Genomic DNA, 25,266 nt, shown 5'->3' with positions numbered 1-25,266 from the left:
GGGACTCATTTGCAAAATAAACATCTCAGTCTAATAAGGTTGTTTGAATGGGCTTGCATGCTAAATATCAATTAAACAGTAATCCTTGTTGCGGTCATCAGAATACGCACCCACACTCACTGAAATCCTTCCATCCCTCTCACTCCCAGGACCTGATCCGAAGGGATATCCTGTACTACAAAGGCCGCATCGACATGGACAAATACCAGGTCATCGAGGTGGATGACGGTCGCGATGACGACTTCAACGTGAGCGTGAAAAACGCCTTCAAGCTGCACAACAAGGAGACGGAGGACATACACCTATACTTTGCGAAGAAGCTGGAGGAGAAGCTCCGGTGGCTCCGAGCCTTCCGGGAAGAGAGGAAGATGGTACTGGAAGACGAGAAGATCGGTAAGATGCCCTTGTATCTTCCAAAACTGAACTGTAAGATTTTTCCCACTTATTCTCAAATGATTCAAAGAGAATGTCTTAAAAGAAAGCTTAGGTAAATCAGAATAAAAGTGTATGTGGTTGGCTTGGCCAGGGAGGGACCAGGACGCCTGTGTCCCGGGTGAGCGCCGACGCTCGGATCCGGTAAATGGCTCTTAATAGGCCTTAAGCATCGCCAAGACTGAGTACAGTGTTTTATTAAAGGTGGAGGATGGTCCATCACTGAATTAAAGGGCTGAGACAGTATGGCCCAGAGCAACACTGATCTAGTTAGGCGAGGAGCACAGCCTGTTCTGTGAGGGGAGCAAAATGGCTGCCTACTCCCCACTGAAGAGTGATTGCCGTGGGTGAAGGTTTGAGAGGCTTTTGGGGTACCTCAGTGCCTCCTTCGGGGAGTGGAACCCCCAAAAGGAGAAGCAGCCCCTTTGGACTGAAGAGGGTAAGCAAAAGGACATTGGTGGCCATGCCAGTGTGCCGCCCCGGCCTGTGTGCCTCGAAGGGCGGCGCTGTTCGGAGTGGTGCGTGTTGAGCTGATACTGACCTGTAGGCTCCACTGCCTTGTGAAATGAGAGCTGGGTGTTGGAGGAGGAGTCTGGGCTGTTGAGATGACAATGTTCAGTTGTGGGGACTTTCAGCCCCCATGGAATGGATCTGGCTGAGTCAGAGCTGGGGTGCTGAACCCTGGGGGAGACAAGCTGGGAAGTCACAGGATGAGCAAATGATGACATACTGGCATATTGCCTAAAGAGGTTCAGGGGCCCAAGAAATGCTCGAGAGAGAGCCTTTTTATTGTCAATTGAATCCTGAAACAGTGCAAGAATTAGAATTTCAATGATGATAATAAAAGACAATAAGGTATACAAGCGTGGCAGACTTGATAACTGAAGACTCACTAGAATAGATGTGTAAGTTCTTCAAGGGTTGAAGTGATTTTGGGGCTCTGTTCTGACTGACAACAGGTGAGTCTATCTTTTGATGCTTTTTTTGGTCCTTTTTCGGGCTCACCAAAGAGTTTGAGAATCAATTTTGTGATTCTTTTAATTAGATCCAGCCTCACAGTTAGGTTATTAAAAATTGCAGGAGGAGGAACTGGTCATGGCCTTAAATAAACCCAAGACAGCGAAAAGTGTGTCATGAAGTGACTCCTTCATGAGGCCGAAACAGGACACAGCTCTGTCTCCTGGTACTGTCGCTGAGGATCCTGCTGGGTTTCCTAAAGGTATGAATAGAGGGAATAGGTTAGAATGCATGATGGACACTTTTTTTGAGTTTGGAATAACCCCGCTCCCAAGTGGGGGCTGCGATTAGCAAGGGAAGTATAGAATCGGCTTGATCAGACCCGGGTGACTGCTTGGATGCTACCCCTCCATTTTAGCATTAATAACCCACACCATGTTGTACTTTATTAAATTGAAGAGAGTCACTAATTTAGTATTGTTAGCTTTATTGCTAAGTTTTTATTTGTGTTACATTCCGCAGGCAGTCTAGAGCCAATGTTACCCCTATTTCTGGGTATTTGAGGTATTTGATGACCTACATGGTTGAAGACAAGACACCTTTCAATGGAACCAAAGCTGCCACTGGTATTCAGCCACAGTATGTGGGCCCAATACCATTCATATGGCATTGATCAATATTTTGACACTTAAAACACAAGGCCTAAACTCCCAATTGAAAAGGAAGATGCTAATAAAATGTCTACAATTCAAGGATATTGCAATAGCATTTTTACAAGAAGCCCATTTACTCTTAGATGATGTCCACATGCTCTACTTGCTTTTCTTCTTCACCTTGCAGTATCAACTCTCTGGCACCCCCCAAAAACAAAGGGTCTGATGATATTGTTTTGGAAAAGTTTGAGATTTCAAGATAAATCTGCATATATAGATAAGCAGTGTTGGCCTCTTATTCTAAAGGGATTGATGGAAGGCAAATTTATAACCTTGCTTTGTATATGTGGTCCCTCAAAGACGAAGTCGCTGTTTTTCAAAGATATATTCTTGACTGTGACTGAGATAATTGTGTAGGACACTGATTTTAGGGGGTATTTTAGTGCAACAGTAGACCCTACTTTACCGCTCTAAGAAGAGATTTGGCATTTCTAGTGGACCAACTACAATAGTAGATGGGCTTACAGACTTGGACCTGATTGTTATTTGGAAAACCCACCAACCCTATGAGAGGGACTATTACTTTCCAGTGGCCATAGGACATCCTCCAGGATTGATATGTTTTCCACCCACAGAGATGGGTTTTCTATGTTCCCCATGAGTCAGATAGGAACAAATTGCTGTCTGATCATGCTCCTGTGTTAATCCAATATGATCTAATGATGATGAAATCTCATATAGAAGATGATGGCACATGAACGGGAATGCATTCATAGACCTTTCAGGCTGAGAGATGGTATTTGAGAAGCATTAGATAATTTATGTGCTATTCCTGTCCCTTTGAGTTAAATGGGATGCAGCTAAGGCAGTAATGAGGTGGAGCTGAAGTTACAAACCACAACGTTTTTGAAGGGATGCAGCTTGTAGGATAGCACGAGAAAAGGACATATGCTGATTAAGAGCTCAACATGAATATACACGCTCCTCTAATTCTAAAAGGAAGTGCAGAAACTAAGAGGGGATCTGGAACAAATGCTTTTAGGTGACATGTTAAGACATATGTTACTAACCAAAGAATGTTATTATGAAAAAGAGGATAAAGCAGATATGCTTCTTGCACACAAAATTAGAATAAACCATCTCCTGTGGAGAAGGTGTTTCAGATTTGGCACAAATAGAGTATCTGAAAGACATGAAGGTCAAGAATATTCCCTCCGGCCTCATGAAATTATCAGAAGAACCCATTGCTCCCCCATGAAGTATTAGATGCTAGTAACGTCTTACCGAGTAATACGGTAACCAGGTTCTGGCTGGCTATACTGCCTCTTTTTATAAAGTTTAAGGAGAAACTAGTGATACTCTTGCCTTGAACTTTCAATTCCTTCTTTTTTATCAACAGGAGAGGTAAGAAAACTATGATGGATTCAGGAACAGTCCTGATCGCCAAGCCATAGAAAGACCTCGAGTTATATTCCAAAATGACAATAAAAAATGTTTTAAAGAAAAAAAACCTCAACAGCCTTGTAGAATTTTTGAGTACCCATAGAAAACTAGTATGCCCTACTGGGAAGTGATAAAATAGCTAGATGTTACAGCAAACACTATGAAATTACTTGGCAACCTTTTTGTAAGTGCCCCTAGTTTCCCCACAGAAGCCCTATATACCCCTACTTTTGGGGTATACTTCTATCTGTGAGTTTATTTAGCTCATGCAACCCTCTATATGAAACTTACAGGCAGACAGACACATCTATACAGCTGCCTGGAAGTTATTCTTTAATAAATACTATATATATATATATATATATATATATGTATATATATATATATATATACATATATATATATATATCCAACCAAACTCCAGGAACCCAACTTGGAATGGCCACTCAGAAGCTTTGTAAGAAGACGTTTCTTTATTGCAACATGCAAGTGAGCAGACATCAGGGAAACATTTCAAAGTAAAGTTCGCCAGACGCGTTTCGAGAGACACAGGCTCTCTTCTGTGACATATATATATATATATATATATATATATATATTTATCGAGGCTAGGAGGTCAAATACCACCATTATTTTCTGCTCATAGTCCTTAATTGAAACATCATTGGAAGGTCCTAACTGGTTTGTGCATTCAGTGGCAGCTGCAGTGTTGCACATCTAGTCATTCCTGTGCAGACATGGAAGGAAGCACAAGAACCGATAGCAAGCCATTCGCACCATGTCATGCAAAGCATGTCAGCGAGATGCAGTGAGAGTCATTCACCAATTGGTAGCAGGTTACGCTCATAAAACAACCAAGTGGGACGCAGAAGGAGATTTGTATATGTATGTGTAGCTTAATGCAGGGTACAAGTTGTGCAACATCTGTTAGTTGAGCACAGCCTTTAAGCCCTATTGCTTATTGGAGCACAGGGAGGAACTAATGCACCCCTCTGACTGAATACAGAGAACAGGTCAATTGGCCGGACACAGACTGAGCTATGTGGCATCTGTTTGTGGTTTACATGGAGTAAGTCATGTGCTGTTTACTAATGGAGAGCAGGAGCAAGGCATGCATTTTCTATTAGCCACAAATAGGACATGTTCCCGGAAGCAGTTGGTAGCTGGACTCAGGCAGCTAGGTGACTGGCAGCTGTTAGCGCATCACAGGGAGCAATTCATGCACTCTATAACCTGAACATTGAAGGTGATTCATACACTTTCAGCACAGCTGGACACATAGCAGCTTTGGCACATAGACACAGGAAGCAAGCTACATACTCTTTGGTCACTCAGCAGGTCATACGCCTTTAGTTGGGCACCGACCGCGATTCAAGCACTCGCCATTTGATGATACAAGATCCGAGCCATGCATGTAGAATCTATCAGTGGAACTCCATTCTAGCTGAAGATGTGCTGGATGGAGGTTGGAAAATATGGACGGCAGAATTCAATGTAAATAAAAATACAAGCATGCATGGGACAACCTGGACATGATATAAAATTAGGTATGACCACTCTTTATTAATTACAATAGTGAGGCACCTCTGTGTATCTGGTGACATTTCCAAACCACATGAGCTTTGCTGGAATGATTTATGATGTCGCTGGAAGCCCCTTGAGGACTCCTTCTCTCTTTAGTCAAAGTAGGTCATTCATTATTCCTATTTTTGCACTGGATAAAGCTAACCTTTTCTTCAAGAAATGCCTGATTCAGTGTGCGCTGATATGTACCTGCAGTGCTGCGCTGGAGCTGTGCACGCCCTGTTTATAGGCATTACTATGTCATTCGGATGTCAGATGACTCTGAAAAGCAATGTCATCTTTGTGTGACTACACCAGACGAACTACTGACGATGTATGTACGCCTGCCAGTTGTTGCAATTAATAACTCCGGCCTATAGCTGTTGGACTGTCATACATTTCCTTATCCCTCCTCTATTCAATAACTTGAATTCCTGATTTCATCGCCCATGAACCATTTTATTGTATTTCAATCATAGGTACTGTTCATAAACCTAAACACTCTAGGCCTCGGCGTAGTTCGCAGGGTTAAACTCTGCAGAACTCCGCAAAGTGACCCAAAAACCCCACCTCGCTACGCGGAGTTCCTAAAGTGGCAGAGTGCGTTAGGTCGCGCCGTTGCCGTTCGTGCTGATCTTTAGCACTGGGTGTTTATTCTACACTGGAAAATCGGCACCAACAGCACCATGTGCAGCACAAGAGGGCGCTGCTTCTTTCTGATACTGGAGTAGGTGTTCTACTCGAGAGGCAGCTTCCTCAACGTGAAGGGAAGGTTTCTCAAAGCGCGAGGTAGTGGCCATGCTTGACTGCCCACATTGGGAAATCTCACCGGGAGGTGGTCTGGAGTAAGATTTTCTTTGCTTGCTCTAGCCAACTCAAAGTTGGCGAGCACAAGAGAGGAAAAAACTCTGCTCCGTGGAGCGGAGTTTTTCGGAACTCCTCAAGCTCCACTAGCAGAGTGGAATTTTACACCCAGGCCTAAGGCACTCCAGAATTCTTCCAAAGTATATCAGAGATATCCGAGTATGAATATGGAAGTGGGTCTGCTCTGTGTTTATTCTCATAGTATTATTGGGCATTATATGCTTTGGCAAACTGATGATTCTCTGTACTTTTTAAGATGATGGCTCAAGCTCTAACAATCTCCCGCTGCTCAGCACTCACAATGTTCTGGGGCCATAATAGGGACGTTAATTAACCACACCTGGTATTCAGTAATTAATGCTGAGCACCACCTCTTTAAGAATGAGCCATTGTCTGTTAGCATTTCTGTTTTCAGAGTTAAAACCGTAAAATGAACCATGGATATACCATGGCAAAGCCTACTATTTCAATGAATCAAAAAAGTGGGTGGTATTTCAAATATGTTTCGCAGTCTCCAGTCATTCCTAGGAAGTGAGGTGTAGAAATATTGAAAATCAGATTGCACATAGACCCTAAACAACACGTTTAATTTATAAGAGTGGTTGAGCATGTGCTAGTTTTTTTCTTACAGCTAACTGTTGAAGGATTACATGCATAACTTTAGTAACATCTATATGTTTGTGCCCATTCAAGAAAATTTGAGTGAATAATGATAAACGTAAATAAAAAGGTTCTTATTGTTAAAATTCTACTGTGGTAACTCAATTGTTGCTTACCAGAAAAACGTAGTCATTTTCAGATTATCTATCTATATGACACCAACATAAAAGAACCAACAATGTTGCACCTAGAAATTAACTTATTAAGAACACTACAATAAGGAAATAATTTCACATAATGTTATTGTCAGTGGCATAGTCAAGGTGAGGATATTAGCTTTATGCACGTTATTTGACATTTCAGGTATACCTTTTTGGAAAAATGGGTGCATTTTGATCCTATTGTGCAATAACCTTAGCTAAAAACGAAACTAGCAATATCTGCACAATAACACTTTTTACACGCCAGGTTATACTTTTCGAAGCATAAAAAAACCAAATATATAGGCAAGGAATGGGATCTCTCTGCATTATCTATGCACTATGGAGTTTTTCATTTGATAATGTGTATTTATGAGCAGTACCCAAGAGCTCAGTATATAATGCTGTTTTGTACTGTAAAGATATTATTGATATATTTTCCATAACAATATTGTTAATACAGCTGCAGGAAGTGGACTACAGACAAAAAGGAACTGGTCAAGAATGGAAGCGCTTAAAACATAAAAAAATGACTTTGTAAATGCCCTCACCTCCTTTTAAGAGGGACGGATACAAATCACAAAATATATTTAGAAGAAGGCTCGGCTTGGTATTTAGAAGTAGGCGTGGTCATAATTAAATTATGGCAAGTAGTGTACACTGTTTTTTAATTTATTTCGATATGTAGATTGGCTTAATTTGACAATATATAGTTAATATGTGGAAAAAAATATATATATGTACACACAATCATCAATTATGTTTAACTGTTTCACAAACGAGCTGAATATTCTGAACTAAAGCTGTATTATTTTCCAGTCTGAAGATTGGTCGTATCAGAGAAGCGATATTGTATCTAAATGCCTACTTCTTATCGTGTGCGCATATAACATCATTGAAACAATAAAGTGTTCACATATAACCTTTAATATATTCCATATTTTGGAACACATCAATACAGAGTATTTAAGAGGGTGAAAAGTATACTCACCATAAAAAAGCTTTCTTGTCTTTGTAGTTAACCCTCTCCCCACAGTCTAAGAGGTCTGTGCTCTACCTATAACAGGAGTAGCTATGAGCCAGCTTTATTTCTGCATCTAGTAATCCCTCAGGAACGAGTGATGTTAAATTTAGCTTCTTGCACGGGTATGTTATACACCTAGAAGTGTTATTTATCTGTCAAGATGCAAGATAGAATGGGTTACTACCTTGTATGTATAACAATATGCTGTACACCATACAAGAAATCAGAATATTTATATTTTATTTGTAAGCGTCACATAACAATTAAGAATTCATCTGATGCCAACATTGAATTTTACATCAGATAAAGGCGCTTACTGAAATATGGTAATGGGCTGCAGAATTGTGTTGTCAATTAAATTACAGATTTGTTTAATAAATGCGAAATCTCAACTGAAGCGTTTGTCTGCTTTGATTGATTTCTTTTACGTATGGAACGCCAGGCGTTTATGGAGATTCATCTCTGCGCACAGTTTCACAGAATAATATTGTAAAGATGTATTGTGACTAGATAATGATGTGTTGCAGTAAAAAAGAAACTACAGAAAATAGATGCCCGGGTTACGTGTAATTTCATTGGTCAGCACTACCCCCTTATGTGCTATGGAGGATAAGGTATGAAATAATTCACAGAAGAAGAGGAGGCAAAGAAAACGTCAATTGTTCCATCAAAAATGTATAACGGTCGTTATTCTACAGATCAAACTGTTGTCAAAATCTATCCCAAAATATATAGCTAGTGTTGCCTTTGATGTAGACAAGTGCGCAAAAATTCAATGGAATAATTCTTTGATTATTATGTTGAATTTATTCCAAAATACTTTATTACATGTACAAAGGCAGTAAAGTTATTACCCTTCGAGAACAGACACTTTCCAACTTCAGAGACAGAGGGAAGGAGCCATTGTGGGTTTGCAAGCTAATTGCACCCCTTTTACAAGCAAATTGATGATCCCACAAGAAGCCTATGTGACCTCAGCATACAGTATCCTTTACTCGATTTACACGACTAACAAGCTTATATAAAAAAATGAAAGTGCTGATGCTTCTGTGCATTCATCAAGAAGATACAAATACATAATGGTATCCCTGCAGCAAAGGAATTAATTTGGAAATGATGACTTACTCAAGTCGTCCTATTTCGAGAGCTGCCCATGTTACCATGGCTGCAACAGTGCCTGTTTCTATGGCAACCAAGACCAAACTTAAATAGTGTTTCTATGTGTCATGTAATTGACCTATAGTTCAACCTAGCCGGCAATTGTATATTTTCTGACATCTCTCCCGATACGGTTCTGAGAGATATTCATAGAATCTTTATTACATCGGTTGGGTGTAATATTGTCAGCCGACTCGATTTCAGCAGAGAGCGCGTGTTGGAGGGCGGAACCTTCATTGAATATCTCAATGCTTTCTGGGAATTGTAGTCCCGGCTCACCCCAGCCTAAGTAGTTGGTTTGTAGTGACCACAACCATTGGAATGAGGATGGACTATGGAAATGCACTATATTAAGGAGTGTCTCGATGGTCCTACTGTCTGATCAATTGAATAATCTGACCTCTGCAGCTCACTTTAGTAACTGGAGCTCAGAAGTTTGCACTTGCAGCATCCTTCTTGCATGGGTTTTACTGGGGGCCAGCCTTGGTGGTTCTCATCTTTAACATACAAAGAGCATTTAAAGACAAATCTCTATAGGGGAATACATCCAATGTCTTAAATTTAAGTTGTTCTTGAATGACCAGTGTTGGACTTGGCCCTTCTGGCAGGTTAACCCCTGAACTTTTTGCTTTTTATATGTGACCTGGGATGGTGATTCTTGGTTTCTGCGCACTTTCACTGTGTCCTAGTGGAAAGTGCGTGCGCACTCTGAGTGCGCGTAGTGAGATAGGCCTGCCCTCCCATAGGAATGCATGGGGAATGTATGTGTCCCTGGTAGTTCCTGATGCGTGGGGTGTGCAGGCTCGAGTCTGGTATGTGCGGACTCGTGTGATTGAATGCTGCGCAATGGTGTGTGCAGCGTGTTTGTGTCTAATATGGAAGTGCCACTTCTAGAAGTGTGCCTGTCTGTGCAGTGAATGTGCCGGCTTGTGATTGGCTGGAGCTGGCTGGTGTGCCAGGCTCCATGAGTCATGATGGGTCTGCCCCGGTGGTGAGTGTTGAGATTAGCATGTGTGATGTGAGGGAATGGTGCACCTGGGACCTGAATAGGGCTGGGCTTTCCCCGCACAATGCTGGCTCCGCCCGCTGTGGTGCGTCTAATGTCCCTAGCCTGGACAGTGAAAGGAAAGGGTGGTTGAGCACATCACAGTGCTCCAAAACCAGCTGAGACTGGTTTTTCCCCCACCCTGCACCCTGAGACAAAGAAATTCACTGTATAAAAAGGGGCTGTGTCCCCTTACAAAATGTTCTTGTTTCCAACTCGAATCTAAAAGGGGCGTGCTGCTGCTGGGCCCTGCCCAGCCCCTGGACTGCTGATGTCCTGGACTCCTGAAGGACTTTGTTGCTGACTTTTGGGCCACTAGCGCCTGGGAGCGCTTTCTTTTGGCCCCTAGCGCTGGAGAGCGCTTTATTTTACACTAGCGCCTGGGAGCGCTTGATTTTGCCCCTAAGCGCTTGGTAGCGCTTTTGTTCCACTTTCGCGGCTGCCCACGCCGCATATTGCCGGGTTGCTGCTGTTAGCTTGACCCCCAGCAAGTGCCCTCCTCGCTTTATTATTGATTTTGAGGGAGCCTGCCCCTCGTTATATCACCGAGATCACCGCCGCTGGGCCGGGACCCCTCTTGACGTCCTCCCCGGGCCGCGCAGGGATTGGCTGCCTGCCCGGGATACCTCCATGAAGTCTTTCCCCGGGCCGCGCCATGATTGGCTGCCGGCCCGAGGAGATCCAGAAGTCTCGCCCCCGCTGCAGAGCGAGAAGAAGCAGGAAGCGGCGGGAGCCTACTCCGCGCTCCTGCGTGGCCCAAGTAAAGCTGCCCTCTCCCCCCCCCCCCCGGGGCTCCCTAGAGCGAGGGAGAGCCCCGGAGAGCGAGAGGAGGCCACAACACTGGAGAGTCCCGAGGAGCGGGAGCTATCCAGCCCCAGCCGCCGCAAAGTCCCGGTGAGTGCTTTAAGGGAGAGGGGGGCGTCGGGGCACATTGCCGGTGCCCGCCCCTCCCCGCCAGTGCGAGGCCCGGAGTGTTGGGAGGCCCGCGGGGCCTCACTTGAGTTCGAGTCCCCCAGCGAGGGACTCCAATGACCGGCCGCATTTGTTAAAGAGCCCAGAGAGGCTCCGGGGGCATTGCTTTGTTTTCGAGCCCACGAGGGCTCCACGGGGCATATTTTTGCTTAGAGTCCCCAGAGAGGGACTCCCCCATCCAGGCGGCCTTTCTTTGTTTTGCGAGCCCAGAGAGGCTCGTGGGGGCATATTTGTTCCATTAGAGCCCAGAGAGGCTCAGGGGGCATTTGTTTACTTGAAGCCTGCGAGGCTCTCCTGAGGGCCCAGTCATTTGTCTAAGCCCACGAGGGGCTCCTGGGGGCCCAGCTGGTTACTTTAGAGCCTGCAAGGCTCCCACATCGTTTTGGCGCTATTGTTCATTTTAGGAGCCCAGAGGAGATTTCCAGCTGCCCAGCACTTAGTGGGCAGCTGCTACGTTTAGGCCCCCCTGACATTGGGACACAGGGTGTCCTAGCCCCCTGAGAGGTCAGTTGGCCTAAGGACAGCCACAGGTGGTGGCTTACGTAATTTCTGCAAATTATTCTGTGCTGCACCTCTGAATGCGTTTTTGATGCATCATGTACCTTGTTCTTACACCGCTGAATGTATGTTTATGCATCATGTGTTTTCCTTCCCTGCACCTCTGAATGTGTTTTGATGCATCATGTGCCTTGTTCTTACACCGCTGAATGTATGTTTATGCATCATGTGTTTTCCTTCCCTACACCTCTGAATATTGTGAAGCATCATGTGTAAAGTGTACATGCTTATACCCCTACATGTATGGTGATACTTAGGTGGTTGTTTTCTCCTACTACAGGTGTTGCTAGTGAGGTCCTGGTTCCCTGCGTGACATTCTCCTACGTTGGTTAGGGTTGCGTAGGTGGTACTTACCTGTTACCAGTAGTTACTGGTTGTGTGCTCTATGTTTCATTTTTGTCCTACAGTGATTATTATTCTAAAACCTACAAGTGCATATTCCTGAGAGTGGTCCCTGTGGCCCTGTCCTGTACATAATCCCCTGTAAATTCTGGCTGTGCCTGTTGGCACATTGTAAAGTGTGTGTTTCTATCTAATGTGTTTTGGTGTAATACAAAGGCTATTTTTATACATAACCTTGTGTGGAGTTTCCTTTGTGGTGGGCCTTGGGTGTTGTTGCTGGGTGCGCGCGCAAACACTTAACTCACATTGCCTCCGAGTTTAGCCTTACTGCTCGTGTCACATTACCAAGGGGGTGAGCAGGGGTTATCTTGGCGTGCAACTCCCTTGCCCTGACTTAGAGTGGTGGTTTCTGCCTGGCTTTGGCGCAAGCCTCAGCCAGCTGGAAATCCCATTTCTAACAACCAGTGTCAACTGGGTAATGTTTGTCAGTCTCGGCCCCTTCCCTACAGAATGCTGTTTCTCTCAAAAAGATATGTCCAGTCACTTACAGAAAGCTGTTCCTGTGATGTCCGGTATGGTGTGTTGACCGTCGTTCTCCTCGGCATCCAGTTTTCAGCATTACAAGTGCCATGAACCAGAGTTTACGAGCATCTTACAAAAGATGTACTTAGCATAACAGAATGAAAAACTGGACTGGAATGTGTTTCTGATAGCATAGAATCATCCGTCAGCCTCCGGAAATGACCTGCCTGCTTGTCCTCTGACGTATGTTCACCGCCCTGGATGTCTGTCACTACATTGCCTTCCACATTGATTCTACTCCTGCCCTGTGTGTCTTATTCCCCCTGCTGGACCTGTAGATGTGGTGCTCATAACTGTTGCCTTTTGTCTCATTATCAAGTGTTCTGTCCAGTGCACGTATGGTCATGGGATCAGGCAGTCTTTCGTGTCTGTCAACCTTCTCCTGATGATCTAATAGTCAATATTTTACTGATCGGTGCAGTGTGAGTTCATCCTAGTATCAGGCGGCAGTGGAGATGGTCAGCTGATCTCAGGTCTTGAGCTGTAGCGGCTTCTCATGCTTCGGCAACATTATGGGATCATGAGCTGAATGGAACCTCACGCCATTGTGGACGCCCAGGTAGACATGAGATTAACTTGTAGAGTCATCATAGGCATCCTAATCTCATTAACTAATGGGATTATCCACTGACTAGAAAATCATTCGGAAATGTCAACAAATCAGCTTAGGATATTTTTATGTTTAGGCGGTAGAACCTAGAGACATGAGGGAACATTTCTGTTGCGGAATGAATAAAGACGAGTAGTAGATGAATAAATAGATATTTATTTTAAGAATAAATGTAGCTAAAAGGCCCACAGGCAAGATTTGGTTAACAGGTCTGGAGAGGTGATGGAAGGCAAGTAGAATGACTGAACGTTCCATGACATCACATGAAAACCCAACGATGGTTCCATAGTGACACATCGTGCCGTAAGGCAAAAGGATAACAGAAAGGGAAGAAAGGATCTACATGAAAAAAGAAATACTTATGGATAATATAGAATCAATAAATGGCATACGTCTAACCACATTGATATGTACAACACTTTCATACCTACCCGCTGGCGTAACGCGCAGGCGCACAATTCCATATCGAAGTTGTGGTAAACATCTCGAAGCATCTTGATGTGCACTCGTACAGTATATCAGCAGGCAAATGCACCAGCCACAGACACACATGTACGCATACACCATGAAGGAGGAAAGGTTCTACGCTACCTCAGCAATGCACCCACCCCCCTTCTTCGACCTTCGAAGTTTAATGCAATGAGTACCGAGAATGTTGGGTAATAGTAGTTGTGTTTCTTGCATATGAAATCCATCTCTATTACTATGTATCTGATCACTCCAGTTTTTGATGCCTTTTTTGGTGCAATGCTACAACACAGCCTTACGTTTACAACACTAATACATTACCTGAACTTCCAGGTAAAATACCATTTATTGTACAGCTTTACGATTTGTTTTTGAGTGACAAGCCCGGTGTGCAAACGCTTGAAGCATAATTTACCCAGCAGGGTTGTATCTTGACAATTGCTTAACTGCTTTCTGTAAAAATAGTATGTGGGTCTCCAAAAGCCAGGGCATTGCACTGTTTTTAGTATCTGACGAGTTTGGAAGTGTAGAATGGACACCTACAGCTTTTGAAAATTCTTTGTACACAGACTCATTGAGAAAGTGCTGTAATCTATGAAAGTACATATCTTATTTGATGGAATTATCAGAGAATAAGGATACCTCTCATCAAAGGAGAAATGTAAGATTATTTGAATACCAAGCCATTATCTGACATCATGAGCTCTTTTGAAGTTCTAGACTTACAGGCACTGGATCTAATGTACATATCAAGAGTGGGAAAGCAAACCTGAAGTGATGGAGAAAGCCATCAAAGTGTTGGTTCAAACTCTTTAGTTTTTTGTACTTTCATTGATTCAATAAGTATTATTTATATCAAATCAATAACTGTATTAACAGAATGTAGACTATTCATACATGCAGGGTTATAGCCCTGCATATTTTGCACTCTAGCGATTGTAATGTCAGGTACTAAGAGTGATGAAGCAGAGGACTTGCAAGTCTAAAGCATAGGATAGAAAAAAAAGAAGCTATCAGTCAATCAATCAGTGATCTTATAAAGCACGACTAATCACCGTGAGGGTCTCAAGGCGCTGAGTGGGTTCAGCGGTTCGGTCGAAGCTATGATTTTGTTGTGTCTAGTGGTTATTCATTTGAAATTGTATTTCAATGTAATTAATGTTTTATGCTACTTTTGCACTGACCTTTAATCCAGGGGTGATGTATCCAATATATTGAGTTTAATGTCATGTGAATCTTGCATATTGGTATTAATAACAGATCGAGAGTGTGCCTCTGAAGTGGCATGTCAGTGCACGGGCACTTCCAGACCACAGAAGGGCTCAGAAGTGCCTGTGACGTTTCTTCTGTAATGCAGATTACACAGACACACAGTTTGTCCTCGCACCATGAAAGTGGGGCGTCCCAATGGGAAAACGCCTACCCGTATTATAGGTGAAGGTGCACAGGTATAAAGACCCCAGAGTGGCATACTAACTAACTGTATCCCGCCTAGGAGGTGGAACAATGGGAGTGCACCCCACCAGGGTTGGGTGGGGGTCCAAGCAGGGGCATAGACCGCACCCCATTTTGGGCAGAGCCCATAGTCCTCCCTCAACAAAGGCAGTCTGGAGGATGTTCGTCCAAAAACACCACCATTGCAGCAGGAGCTGCACCATCATGGTGTCTACAAAAATACTATACAACCTGGCCTTGGGTGTGGAGCCAGAAGACCCCATTGAGGATGGGTCGGTGAAGTGTGTGCCTGCCCCCAGTCTCGTGGGGGCCTTCGTGACTGCATCAGAGCAACAATCTGAACCTCTTCTGTGTGTCTCCCTTACGCTTTCCTGTTCCTCGGACATTGTCTTCAACTCCAAGAAATCATTGTATTTAAACCATACTTATTGATCAATTGATAATATTGGTTTTTGTCATCTTTAGGAGCTGACGTCTGGTTATGAATTGTGTGTGTTCAAATTTATTTGTACATCTTTTTCATAACGTTATTGCTGACATTCACTGTATTGGACCCTTTTCTATGTTTGCTCAGATAAATTTCTCCTTTTGACTAGGATTCTCCGTGTGCTTTGCTTCTTTTTTGTGCTCTGTTAATTACACATATTGTATTTGGTTGTTCTGTAGGACACCGTTGAAACTGATGATTTTGCACTGACTCATAAGTTACTTTTGAATTACAATTCATTCTTGAATTAAGTGAAATCCCTTGTAGACATTTTCCTACTTGATCAAATTCCTGTTCCTCCAGCACCCACCTTCACTCCAAGTTGCATTCCATGTGCTCCACGAAGTGCATTTGTATTGCAAATCAGGTGCACAGGTCTGCGTCGGGCACTGGTGCAATGTAGCGGGTAGTGGGTTGGTGGCAGCTGGTAATCTTTACCTTGAAAGATTTGTGGGAGGCCTTTACTTGGTAAGAAAAATCTAACTCTTGACTTTAAATTAGGGGTTTGCTGCCATGTAAGATATATCTTCACTATATCCAATAATCAGTGTGTCCATGTGAAATGACACCGAGGGAGGTTGATTAAAGATGTGAGCACACAGGTCTGTTTGTACATTCTGACTCGTATACTCAGTATACTCAGTAGCCAGAAGAGGTGGGATCATCTCCTTACAGCAGGACCCTGGGACTCATTATTTGACATCAAACAACAACCCATTTGTTTCCTTTTTCCTTTCCACAGGCTTCGAAATCTCCGAGTATCAGAAGAAACAGGCGGCGATGACGGTCAGAAAAGTCAGCAAGCAAAAAGGTACAGAAAATCAGTATCAAAGACATGAAACCAAATCACACCAGTTGATGTGAAATGTGTGGTCTCATTTGTAGAGTCCTTGAAAATCACATGACCACTAAATTACCACCAAATTCATTTCCAATCTCAAGTTTACGGCATCTGTTTGATATTACGCGCTTTAGGGTCTTAATAGTAGATTTACTGAAAGTTTATTTCATGTACTCCTGCGAAGTCTATTTGCTCAGAATCCTTCAAATAAAATAGACCAGCATTTTTTTAAATGTTCCACAAAGTCCTTACCACCCACTCTTAAATAGTAGGTTAGTGCGAGGGACTTAATAGCATGGCTTTATTGTGCAATAGCAGCTTTTTTTTTTGCTTCCACGAAGTATGAATGAGTTATCAATGTTCTGTGTGTATGTGTGTGACTCTGCGTGTATGCATTTGTGCATGTGTGCCTGTGCGTCTACACATGTGTACGCAATGGGGGGTCGTAGTATGCACTGATGAAACTGTGCTAATACCTGTGTGCCACACTGGATGTTTTTCTCTTTGAAGGATGATTGTTTTATTTCTCCATCACATCCTTTGCTATGATTTGTCACCCCATTTCTTGTGCTCCAAGGTTCGAGGATGTTAATCGTCTTCTGTTTTTGTTGATGTGGATTTAATTTTCAGCGCATGGTTTTATTGGCTTCTTTGACTTTCTATCCTTTTTTGTAAATGTATTATTTTGGCAGTTTTCTTGAGGAGGTAGTTAGGTCGACCTTTCTGCTGCCATTTTGTAGGCAGTTCTTCCCTTCGCTTAAGGCCTAAGATGGCAGCCACGGTGCAGACACCCATCGGTTGCGCGCCCGGAGGTGGAGCGCGGATCTGCTGAGGGCTTGATTGGCTGTGTCCATCCAGAGCCACCAGTGACTAGCCGTGGACCACACCACCAAAGGGCCTCCAGAAAGTCCTTTTATATGGCCATGGACCTTCAGGGGGTGACATTTAGCACCCAAAGAGCTCAAATAGATCTTTTCGCCCTTTAGCAGTACTGAGATAAACCGCACTCCTCCTGGAAGCCATCATGTGTGTATTATTAAATGCAGGAGCGGTTGTGAAAACATTGTTTTCCATTAATGACCTAAGTGAATGAAAAAATATAGATTTGAACTTAAGTGGTAACATGCCCCCATCCCCTGACTCCCTGCTGTCTCTGACTAACCTAGTTATTGAATCTGAAAGGATTCTCTATAAAGTAAGCATTTTAGATAGCGCCAGGGGAAAAGCAAGCACTGTACAAATAGAAATACAGTACAATTCTAAACAAGATCAGGAAAGTAAGAGAGGTGAAGTGATGGCCATTACTGAGAAGTCAAGACATTTTTAGATGTTGCTATGTAACCAGTTGTGAGACACAGAAACTGTAATTTTTGCATATAAGACCTGTTCTGAAACTTTCCAATTAATCGTCTTCTCAACACCCTCCTTATTAGTATATTATGTTCTCGACCAGGTCCCCCAAAAACATGTCTTATGACTTTAGGCAATCTAAAGAGAAGAGATCTAGTTTCAGAAATTATTTTGGAATGGAGGGTAGCTCTGAATTCCACACAGGTTGTAACGTCTGACAAACATATTGGGCATGTACTCTATCCTATCTCTCGCTCTTAGGAGCTGATTTCCACCTCTTCCTTGAAGATGCTGTGGGTAGATTATTGTGCCAGTTTTTTTTACATTTCTGTCAGACCCATCACTCATGCTCTATACTATGATCAGATCTTGGAGTGAGGTGATGAAGGAAAGAACTAGCCCAGTTTTCTATGAGACGTTTGCAATATGTCAGTCTTTTATCTCTTTATATGATCCTAACTTGTGCTGTGGCACGCTCAGTCAGGATCTCCTTCATGGGTTCCAATTGACTGACAAGCTGAAGTCCAAAACTCTTCTTCAAAGAAAGGGCTTGAAATGGTTCTTTAAACAAATAGCAGAAGAAAAAGCCATGCCAGCAGCATGTCTGTGCGGTTGGTGGCACCTCTATATCACGGAGAAGGATCTACCGGCTGCTTGGGAATGTTAACCAACAGCCCCATACTTGCTTGTTATTGCCATACGTTGCTCATCTTGATGCCTTTTCAGAAGCTTGCCTGACACACATATGTTAGACAGCAACAATTGTGGCCCATTCTCTGGGCCCTGTTCTGTCACCCTTTTCAATGAACTATGTACAATCTTTCTCTGGAATCAAGGAATCTACCTAATCTCTCTCACTACCTTAATTTTACCTCATGAATTTAAGATCTGCGGTTTTAAAGCTAACTCTGAATCCACATAGTCCGCCAACTTTTGGTTCAATTTCCCTTATTCTTTACCAGCCAAACTCCTGGAAAGTGCAGTCACTCATCGGTTGCTGACCTAATCCAAAATGCATTCTATCTTAGACCCCCTACACTCTGGTTTTAGGTCCAGGTTAAGCATGGCCATGGGCCATCTTAATCCGGATCCCTTCACATAGAGGGTTCTACCGTTCCTGCTGGATTTTCCTTATTTGGACACACTGATTTGGCCCGCTTCGACAGACACATCATGAATTTTGGTCCCAATTGTAAAAAGTGTTGCTTTGGTTCTTTACTTGAAACTATTACTGGAGTTTCATATCTCTGTAACATTGAATGCCTCCTACATCCAACTCAAAACTCTATATGAAATTCCGTCTTTTCTTCGATTCTTCCACATGGTAATGGTGCTGAATATCTTTGTATATTCCAGATTGGACTTTGGAAATGCACATTATTCAGCTCTTTCAAACAAGGACTTCACAAAGAGGCAGCCATATGTATTCTGGGTATGCAAAGCTGTTCATATATCAACCAGACTGGGTATTCTTGATCAGCTTCCAGCCAGACAGAGGATCAGGTTTAAATCCCTGTGTAGTTTCCCACTGGCCATTTGCAGTTTGGGATGTGTGTGTTTTATAAATCTGCTGGACTTCCTGCCCCACCTCACTGTTAGATTGGCTTTCAAGGCCCTCCTTTTCGACTATAGATGGTGCACTTGCTGTATCCAGGGATCTTCCCCCTGTAACTCTATCATCTCATCTACAAATTTGAATCAACTAGCTCAGATTTCACTATTGTTCGAAAACTTGTCACCATGATACATATTTTGGTGAACAAGTGCTTTGCAATCCCCACACAACACTACCTACAATTGTTCATGTTCGTGAGAGAGATGAAAATCGTTTTCTGTATTGGAATATCTGACTTTATCTCATGGGAAATCTATTTTGTGGGTTCTTTCAGACAAGATGCTCAGGCCTCCCATGAATTCTCCTTGTTACTCAACCCACACATGTGGCTGGTCACATTTTGGATCCGTTTTTTACTAACTTAACGGATGTCCAAGTTTTGGCTGTTTCTCCTGTGGCCTGGACCGACCATTTTTTGGTGTCCGTCTGGCTACCCCTTCCTGTTACCCCTACTATTCCACCTCCTAAGTGGATTCCTCGGCGCCACTGGAACAAGCTTAGGCTAGAGGACCTACACCACATCTTGGCTGAAGAGCCATTAGGCCCTCTGCTTAACGCTACCTCAGGCTACGACCAGTTCTGCAGCTGGATTACCAAGGCGCTTGATGCACTGGTGCCTATCATCTCTAGTAAATCCAGTTCCCGGCAGTCGAGTCCTTAGTATGACAGTGCTCTTCGCGCTTTGAAGGGTTTATGTAGACGGGCAGAAAGGGAGTGGCGGAAGACGTATGATGCCGTAAAAAAAAACACGTATTTAGCTTCCGTCAAGCTCTACCACCGAGCCATATGTAGAACCCGTGCGGCGTTCTACGCAACGGAATTCCGTAACAGCCTCAATCCATCCAAGACCATCTTTAAAACCCTTAAAGATCTGATGGTTAAGAGAGCTGTTCCGCAAGTGGATGGTTCTATCTCCCACTGTGAGACTCTAGCCGCTTTCTTCTTGGACAAAGTCAAGAACATCTATCAGTTGTTCCCCAGTACGACGTTGCCCTCTAATCCTTTGAATGATCCCCGTAGTTGTCCGGCATTACACTCTCTCCCTACTCTCTCCTGGGATGAGTTTGTCAAGTGGGCACAGCGAGTCAAGTCTGGCTCTCCCGCGGACCTCAGATCTGCCCTCTTTAGAGACCCTTCTTTTCAGGGGCGCACGGTAGTGTGCTCGCTGATTAACCTTTCCCTGACTTCAGGCACTGTTCCTGCCAAGTGGAAGCAGGCGGTGGTTTCCCCGATCCTGAAAAAAACATCTTTGGATCCTTTAAAACCGGAAAACTACCGCCCCATTTCATTGCTTCCCTGGCCGGCCAAAGTCATGGAGGCTCACGTTAACCTGGCCCTCTCTGAGCATATGACCCGGGCCAATGTCCTCGATCCCACGCAGAATGGGTTCCGTGCTGGTCACAGCACGGAGACTGCCCTTCTGGCAATGGTAGAACATCTGCGGATTGTGTTGGATGCAGGTCAAACGGCAGCGCTTATTCTATTAGATCTTAGCGCTGCCTTTGACACGGTGTCCCATCGCATCCTTCTGCACCGCCTGGAGGGCATTGGCATCTGTGGCTCCGCTCTGCAGTGGTTCCGCTCCTTCCTCAGCGATCGCTCCTTCTGCGTTGCCACCCCCCCTTTTCAGTCCAAATACCATCAGCTGGACCTGGGGGTCCCTCAGGGCTCCTCGCTGAGTCCCACGCTTTTCAACCTGTACGTGCAGCCGCTGGCTGATGTCGCCAGGCAGTGGGGCCTAACCATGGTCTCATACGCCGACGACACGCAGCTAGCAGTTACGATCAGCGGGGATGTCGAGCAGGATGCCCCCAGGTTCCGAAATGGGCTGAGAGAGGTGGCCAGCTGGATGAATAACAACTGTCTCCAGCTGAACGCGAAGAAAACTGAGGTGATGATCGTCGGGAGAGGAGCGGATTGCTGGGGGGACAGCTGGTGGCCTCTTGAGTTGGGGCCGGCCCCTTCACCAGTGCTGGAACTCAGAAACCTGGGAGTGTGGTTAGATCACACCCTCTGCTTCACGACCCATACTAAGAGAGTGGCGGCATGTTGTTTTGGTGTCCTGCGTGGGCTAAGGCCGGTGCTCAAATTTTTCGATGCTCCGACAAGACAGTTGGTCGTCCAAGCGACGATTATCTCCCGGCTGGACTATGCCAGCTCGCTCCTACTGGGAGCTAACCAATCGGAGATCGTTCGCTTACAACGCGTACAGAACGCGGCTGCGAGAGCAGTGGTCGGTCTGCCAAGGTTTTGCCCCACTTCTAATACTTTGCGGTCCCTACACTGGCTTCCGATCAAAAGCCGAATTCATTTCAAGGCTCTTAGCCTTGTTTTCAAAATTTTAAAAGGGTCGGCACCAGAGATACTTAATAATCTCGTATCTGCCTATGTTCCGACCCGTTCTCTTAGATCTCTCGGGCAATCCCTTGTGGTTGTCCCGCGTTTCAGACTTAGCCGGATGGGCGGTCGTTCTTTTCGTGTGAGAGCTGCGATCCTCTGGAATGCTCTCCCTTTAGAAATCCGCCTGTTAGAGGACTTATTAGTATTTCGTAGGGCTCTGAAAACCCATCTGTTTTAAATTTCATTATTTCCTCTTTTCCGTTCCTTTCAGCGTTGTGTTATGTCCACCATTCCCTGCGCCAGGACGCTCCTTAGCTGGAGCATCTGTGCGCAAAATAAATGACAATAACATAACATAACATAACACTGGATGCAGTCAAAACCCTAAAGTAGCTCTTTGCTGACACGCCTTTCTTAACATGTCTCAACAACATGCATCAAGATACATCATCACCTCCCTAAACTAGACCTGGGTGTGAAATTTTACTCTACTCGTAGAGTTTGTGAAGTTTTTCATGCTCCACCTAGAGTGCGAAGTTCCAAAAAACTCGCAAAGTGGAGTTTTTTCCTCGCTCACCAACGTTAGATTGGCAAGCGCAAGCGAGGAAAATCTTAATCCAGACCACCTACCAGCATGATTTCTCAATGCAGTCTTTCGCGGATGGTTGCTGTTGCCCGTGGCGAGAAACTTTCCGTTCACGCTGAGGAAGCTGCCGCTCCAGTAGAACATCTACCCGAGCAGTAGAAAGAAGCAGCACCCTCTGGTGCTTTTTTACAGCACAGGACAAACGACCGGTGCTAAAAATCAGCATGAACGGCATGACGTAACACACTCCACCACTTGCGGAACTCCGCGCAGCGCGCCAGAGTTTTTGGGTCATTTCGTGGAGTTCCGCACAGCGAAACTGCGTGACCACCGCCCAGGCCTACCCTAAACACAGTAACCCCCTTATCAAACAAACCACTTTTCATTGTTAAAAACTTTCATGTGCCCCAACTACATGCATCTACATGAGCACCACTCAGATTTACAAACTATTCCCCGTCTTCTTCAACTCCTTCATCCTGAACGACCTCAAGAAATCCATAGTCTGAGCCAGCATCTCCAATGCCATGAGTTCATTCACACCACCCTCTCTAACGCATCCCGTTGCAATAGCGTTGCATTAAAACTGCAGAACCAACACCGACCAACACTGACTGCTAGGAAGGCGCCCATAAGGCCCTCAAAAACACTGCCACAGAGTGAGATACTCCAAATGATAGCAACCGCCACAATTACCACAATTCCATACCTACAACTGTAGCTCAGTGAGCTGCACTACCTTTACACTCAATCTAAAACACAAGACCAAAACATGATGCGTCCTCCTTCGCCTGTATTGCCTTCCGACCCCTGCTAAAGATAAGATAGACACTCTGGCAATGTGTGCAACCTTAATCTTAGGTGCATCTTTCTCATGCAGTGTAATTCCCTAAGTGTTCAAGCACCTGTTCCCTCCGGTTCCACTGAAAGACTCACCCAAATCCCTCTTCCATAAATAATTACTTCCCCTGAGTAGGCCACTGATGGATTAACAGGGTACCAACAACATAGGACTTGATCAACTCCATTAGCCCATGGAACCTCACTAGGTACTCAAGAATAAGTGGCCCAGATTTGTATTGTGTTGCAGTGTAGGTTTATATAGCACTTTCTACCTCTGAGGAGGCATTGAAGGGTTTTGCAGACATATGTCACTCTACGCTGTGGAGCCCGTAGCTAGATTTCACAAGAGAGTCTGCGGGTCAATGAAGCTGCCTATATTCTAGCTGACTCTTCTGGAGCTGTCAGCAGCTGTCACCCCCAAACCCACACAACACCCTTCTCAAATCCTCTAAGAAGCCTGCACACTGTCTGGCACCTTCTTTCCATTGTTCTTTTCCCCAACAACTAGTCGAAGCAATCTTTCTCCTGTCAGGTCAGACAATACAGATGCATGGATCCCGCCTCGCCTAACTTTGACCAAACATGATATTAGGCACCCAGTTCTCATCAGGAGCAAGTGCTGGCCTTCTAGGCTTGGCTTCAAGTAGGCTAGAGGTAAATCTGAGTGAAAACTGTACATGAATGGCAATAGGTCGCAGATGTCAAGGGTGTGTTCCAGTGCTTAGCTCCTAAAACGATAAGAGCCAGGGCTCTCATCAGGAGGCCACTGCAGCCTTTGCCACCCATTGCCTCTAAGAGGGCTGCCAATGACAGTACCAAAACAACTACTAACCATCACACTCTTATTAGTGTGACGATTCAGACTATTCTGGGGCCCAAAGCTATAAGACTGGCTTGGGCAGCAGATATTCGTCATTTTTAATGTATATTGAATAAATAAACACCTGTTGTGCTCATCTTTAAATTAGATAGACAGTGCCTCCATGTGGCGGACTGTCATAAGTGCCGGTCTTCACAATTATGAGCTGGTGCCAAGCACTAGAAACCACTGGCTCAAATTAAGCATTGGTGTGATTATCTGCTACAAAGAGGTCTAGGAGGGTATCAAGCAACCTTGTGCTTATGGAGGGCAGAAAGTTGTGTCTTATGTAAGGCAATGCATGCGGAGCATAGGCATGTGTTTGTGTGTGTGTGTAATGTCTTCTGGAGTAGTACATGATCAATAAAATATCCAGGGAAAATTTCAGGTTTCACAAGGCTTGTATTTGCATTAAGTAACATGGCTAGGGCCATCTTCCTGTCAGCAGTCACATGCAGGCAGTACCAAGGACACTACTGTTTTCTGAGTGTAAATGGATTTGGTAATGTGCTTAATGTATGTATGTGGTATTTCGAAACGCGGGTGAGCCCCGTATATGGTCAGAGACACGCATAAGGTCCCTTTTAACCTGGAAGTAGCCACAGCAGAAGCGAGCAGATGTAAGAAAGAAGAGTGCAAAAGGGCAGGAATTTAACTTACTAATAACCTTAGCAAATTTCATAAAATTCACATCATTTTTTACAAAAAGGTATGCAGAATGCAATTAAATAGCAAGTGCCAGTAGTTAAAACAAGCAAATTAACATTTTGTAGATTTTAAATGCAAGCCTGTCAATTTTAACTCAATTAAAACTTTGTTCACAACATTTTAATACTTTTCACAAAAATATGTCAAATTCGTCAGTGCTAAAGAGCAACATTACATTCAACCCAAGCTTTGCACCATGCTACGTTCTAGGCGGGAAGTCGGCCAAAAAGCATGGCTCCTATCCTGTAATATGGCCCTTTTTATGATGTAATGTGGCCCTTGTGATGTAATGTGGCCTTTTTTATGATGTAATGTTGCCTTTATGATGTAATATGGCGTTATGATGTAATGTGTGCCCAGCTGTAGACTTGGTTCTCCTCCAGCTGATGCTTTGTGATGCCAGGAGTGGAGATATGTATAATGTACCTTAAAGAGGGCAGGCACAGGGTTATTTAATGTGCACACAGGTGGTCATGCATTCTGTCCATCAATTGTTCTTATTGAATTTCTCACCTCGAGTGGGACGGGTATGCCCAGATGGGGAGCCCATGCTGTCCATGCAGGTGGAGTTAAGCTAACTTGGCTAATAAGGTGTGAAACCCCAAAACCAGTTCCAGGATGCTTGTTTCCAGTCCAGGGAGGACCGGCCTGGCAGTTTGGTATTGACTGTTGCCATAGGGATCAGGGTCAAGACTGATTTGCATATGGCTG

The 25,266-nt window shown here is 44.2% G+C and overlaps 1 protein-coding gene across 1 annotated transcript in view; it reads left to right on the top strand.

The window, feature by feature from the left end:
- Window positions 1-25,266, top strand: part of ARHGEF9 (Cdc42 guanine nucleotide exchange factor 9) — a 231,909-nt gene that overhangs the window by 174,073 nt on the left and 32,570 nt on the right. Inside the window, exons 7-8 of the mRNA XM_078640104.1 lie at window positions 150-393; window positions 16,156-16,224. Of these exons, the coding sequence (XP_078496230.1) occupies window positions 150-393; window positions 16,156-16,224 (313 nt within the window). The remainder of the gene's footprint in view (window positions 1-149; window positions 394-16,155; window positions 16,225-25,266) is intronic.

This window comes from Lissotriton helveticus, chromosome 4_2, assembly GCF_964261635.1.
Source record: "Lissotriton helveticus chromosome 4_2, aLisHel1.1, whole genome shotgun sequence".
NCBI classification, from domain to species: domain Eukaryota; kingdom Metazoa; phylum Chordata; class Amphibia; order Caudata; family Salamandridae; genus Lissotriton; species Lissotriton helveticus.
This window is presented reverse-complemented; position numbering and strand designations above follow the sequence as displayed.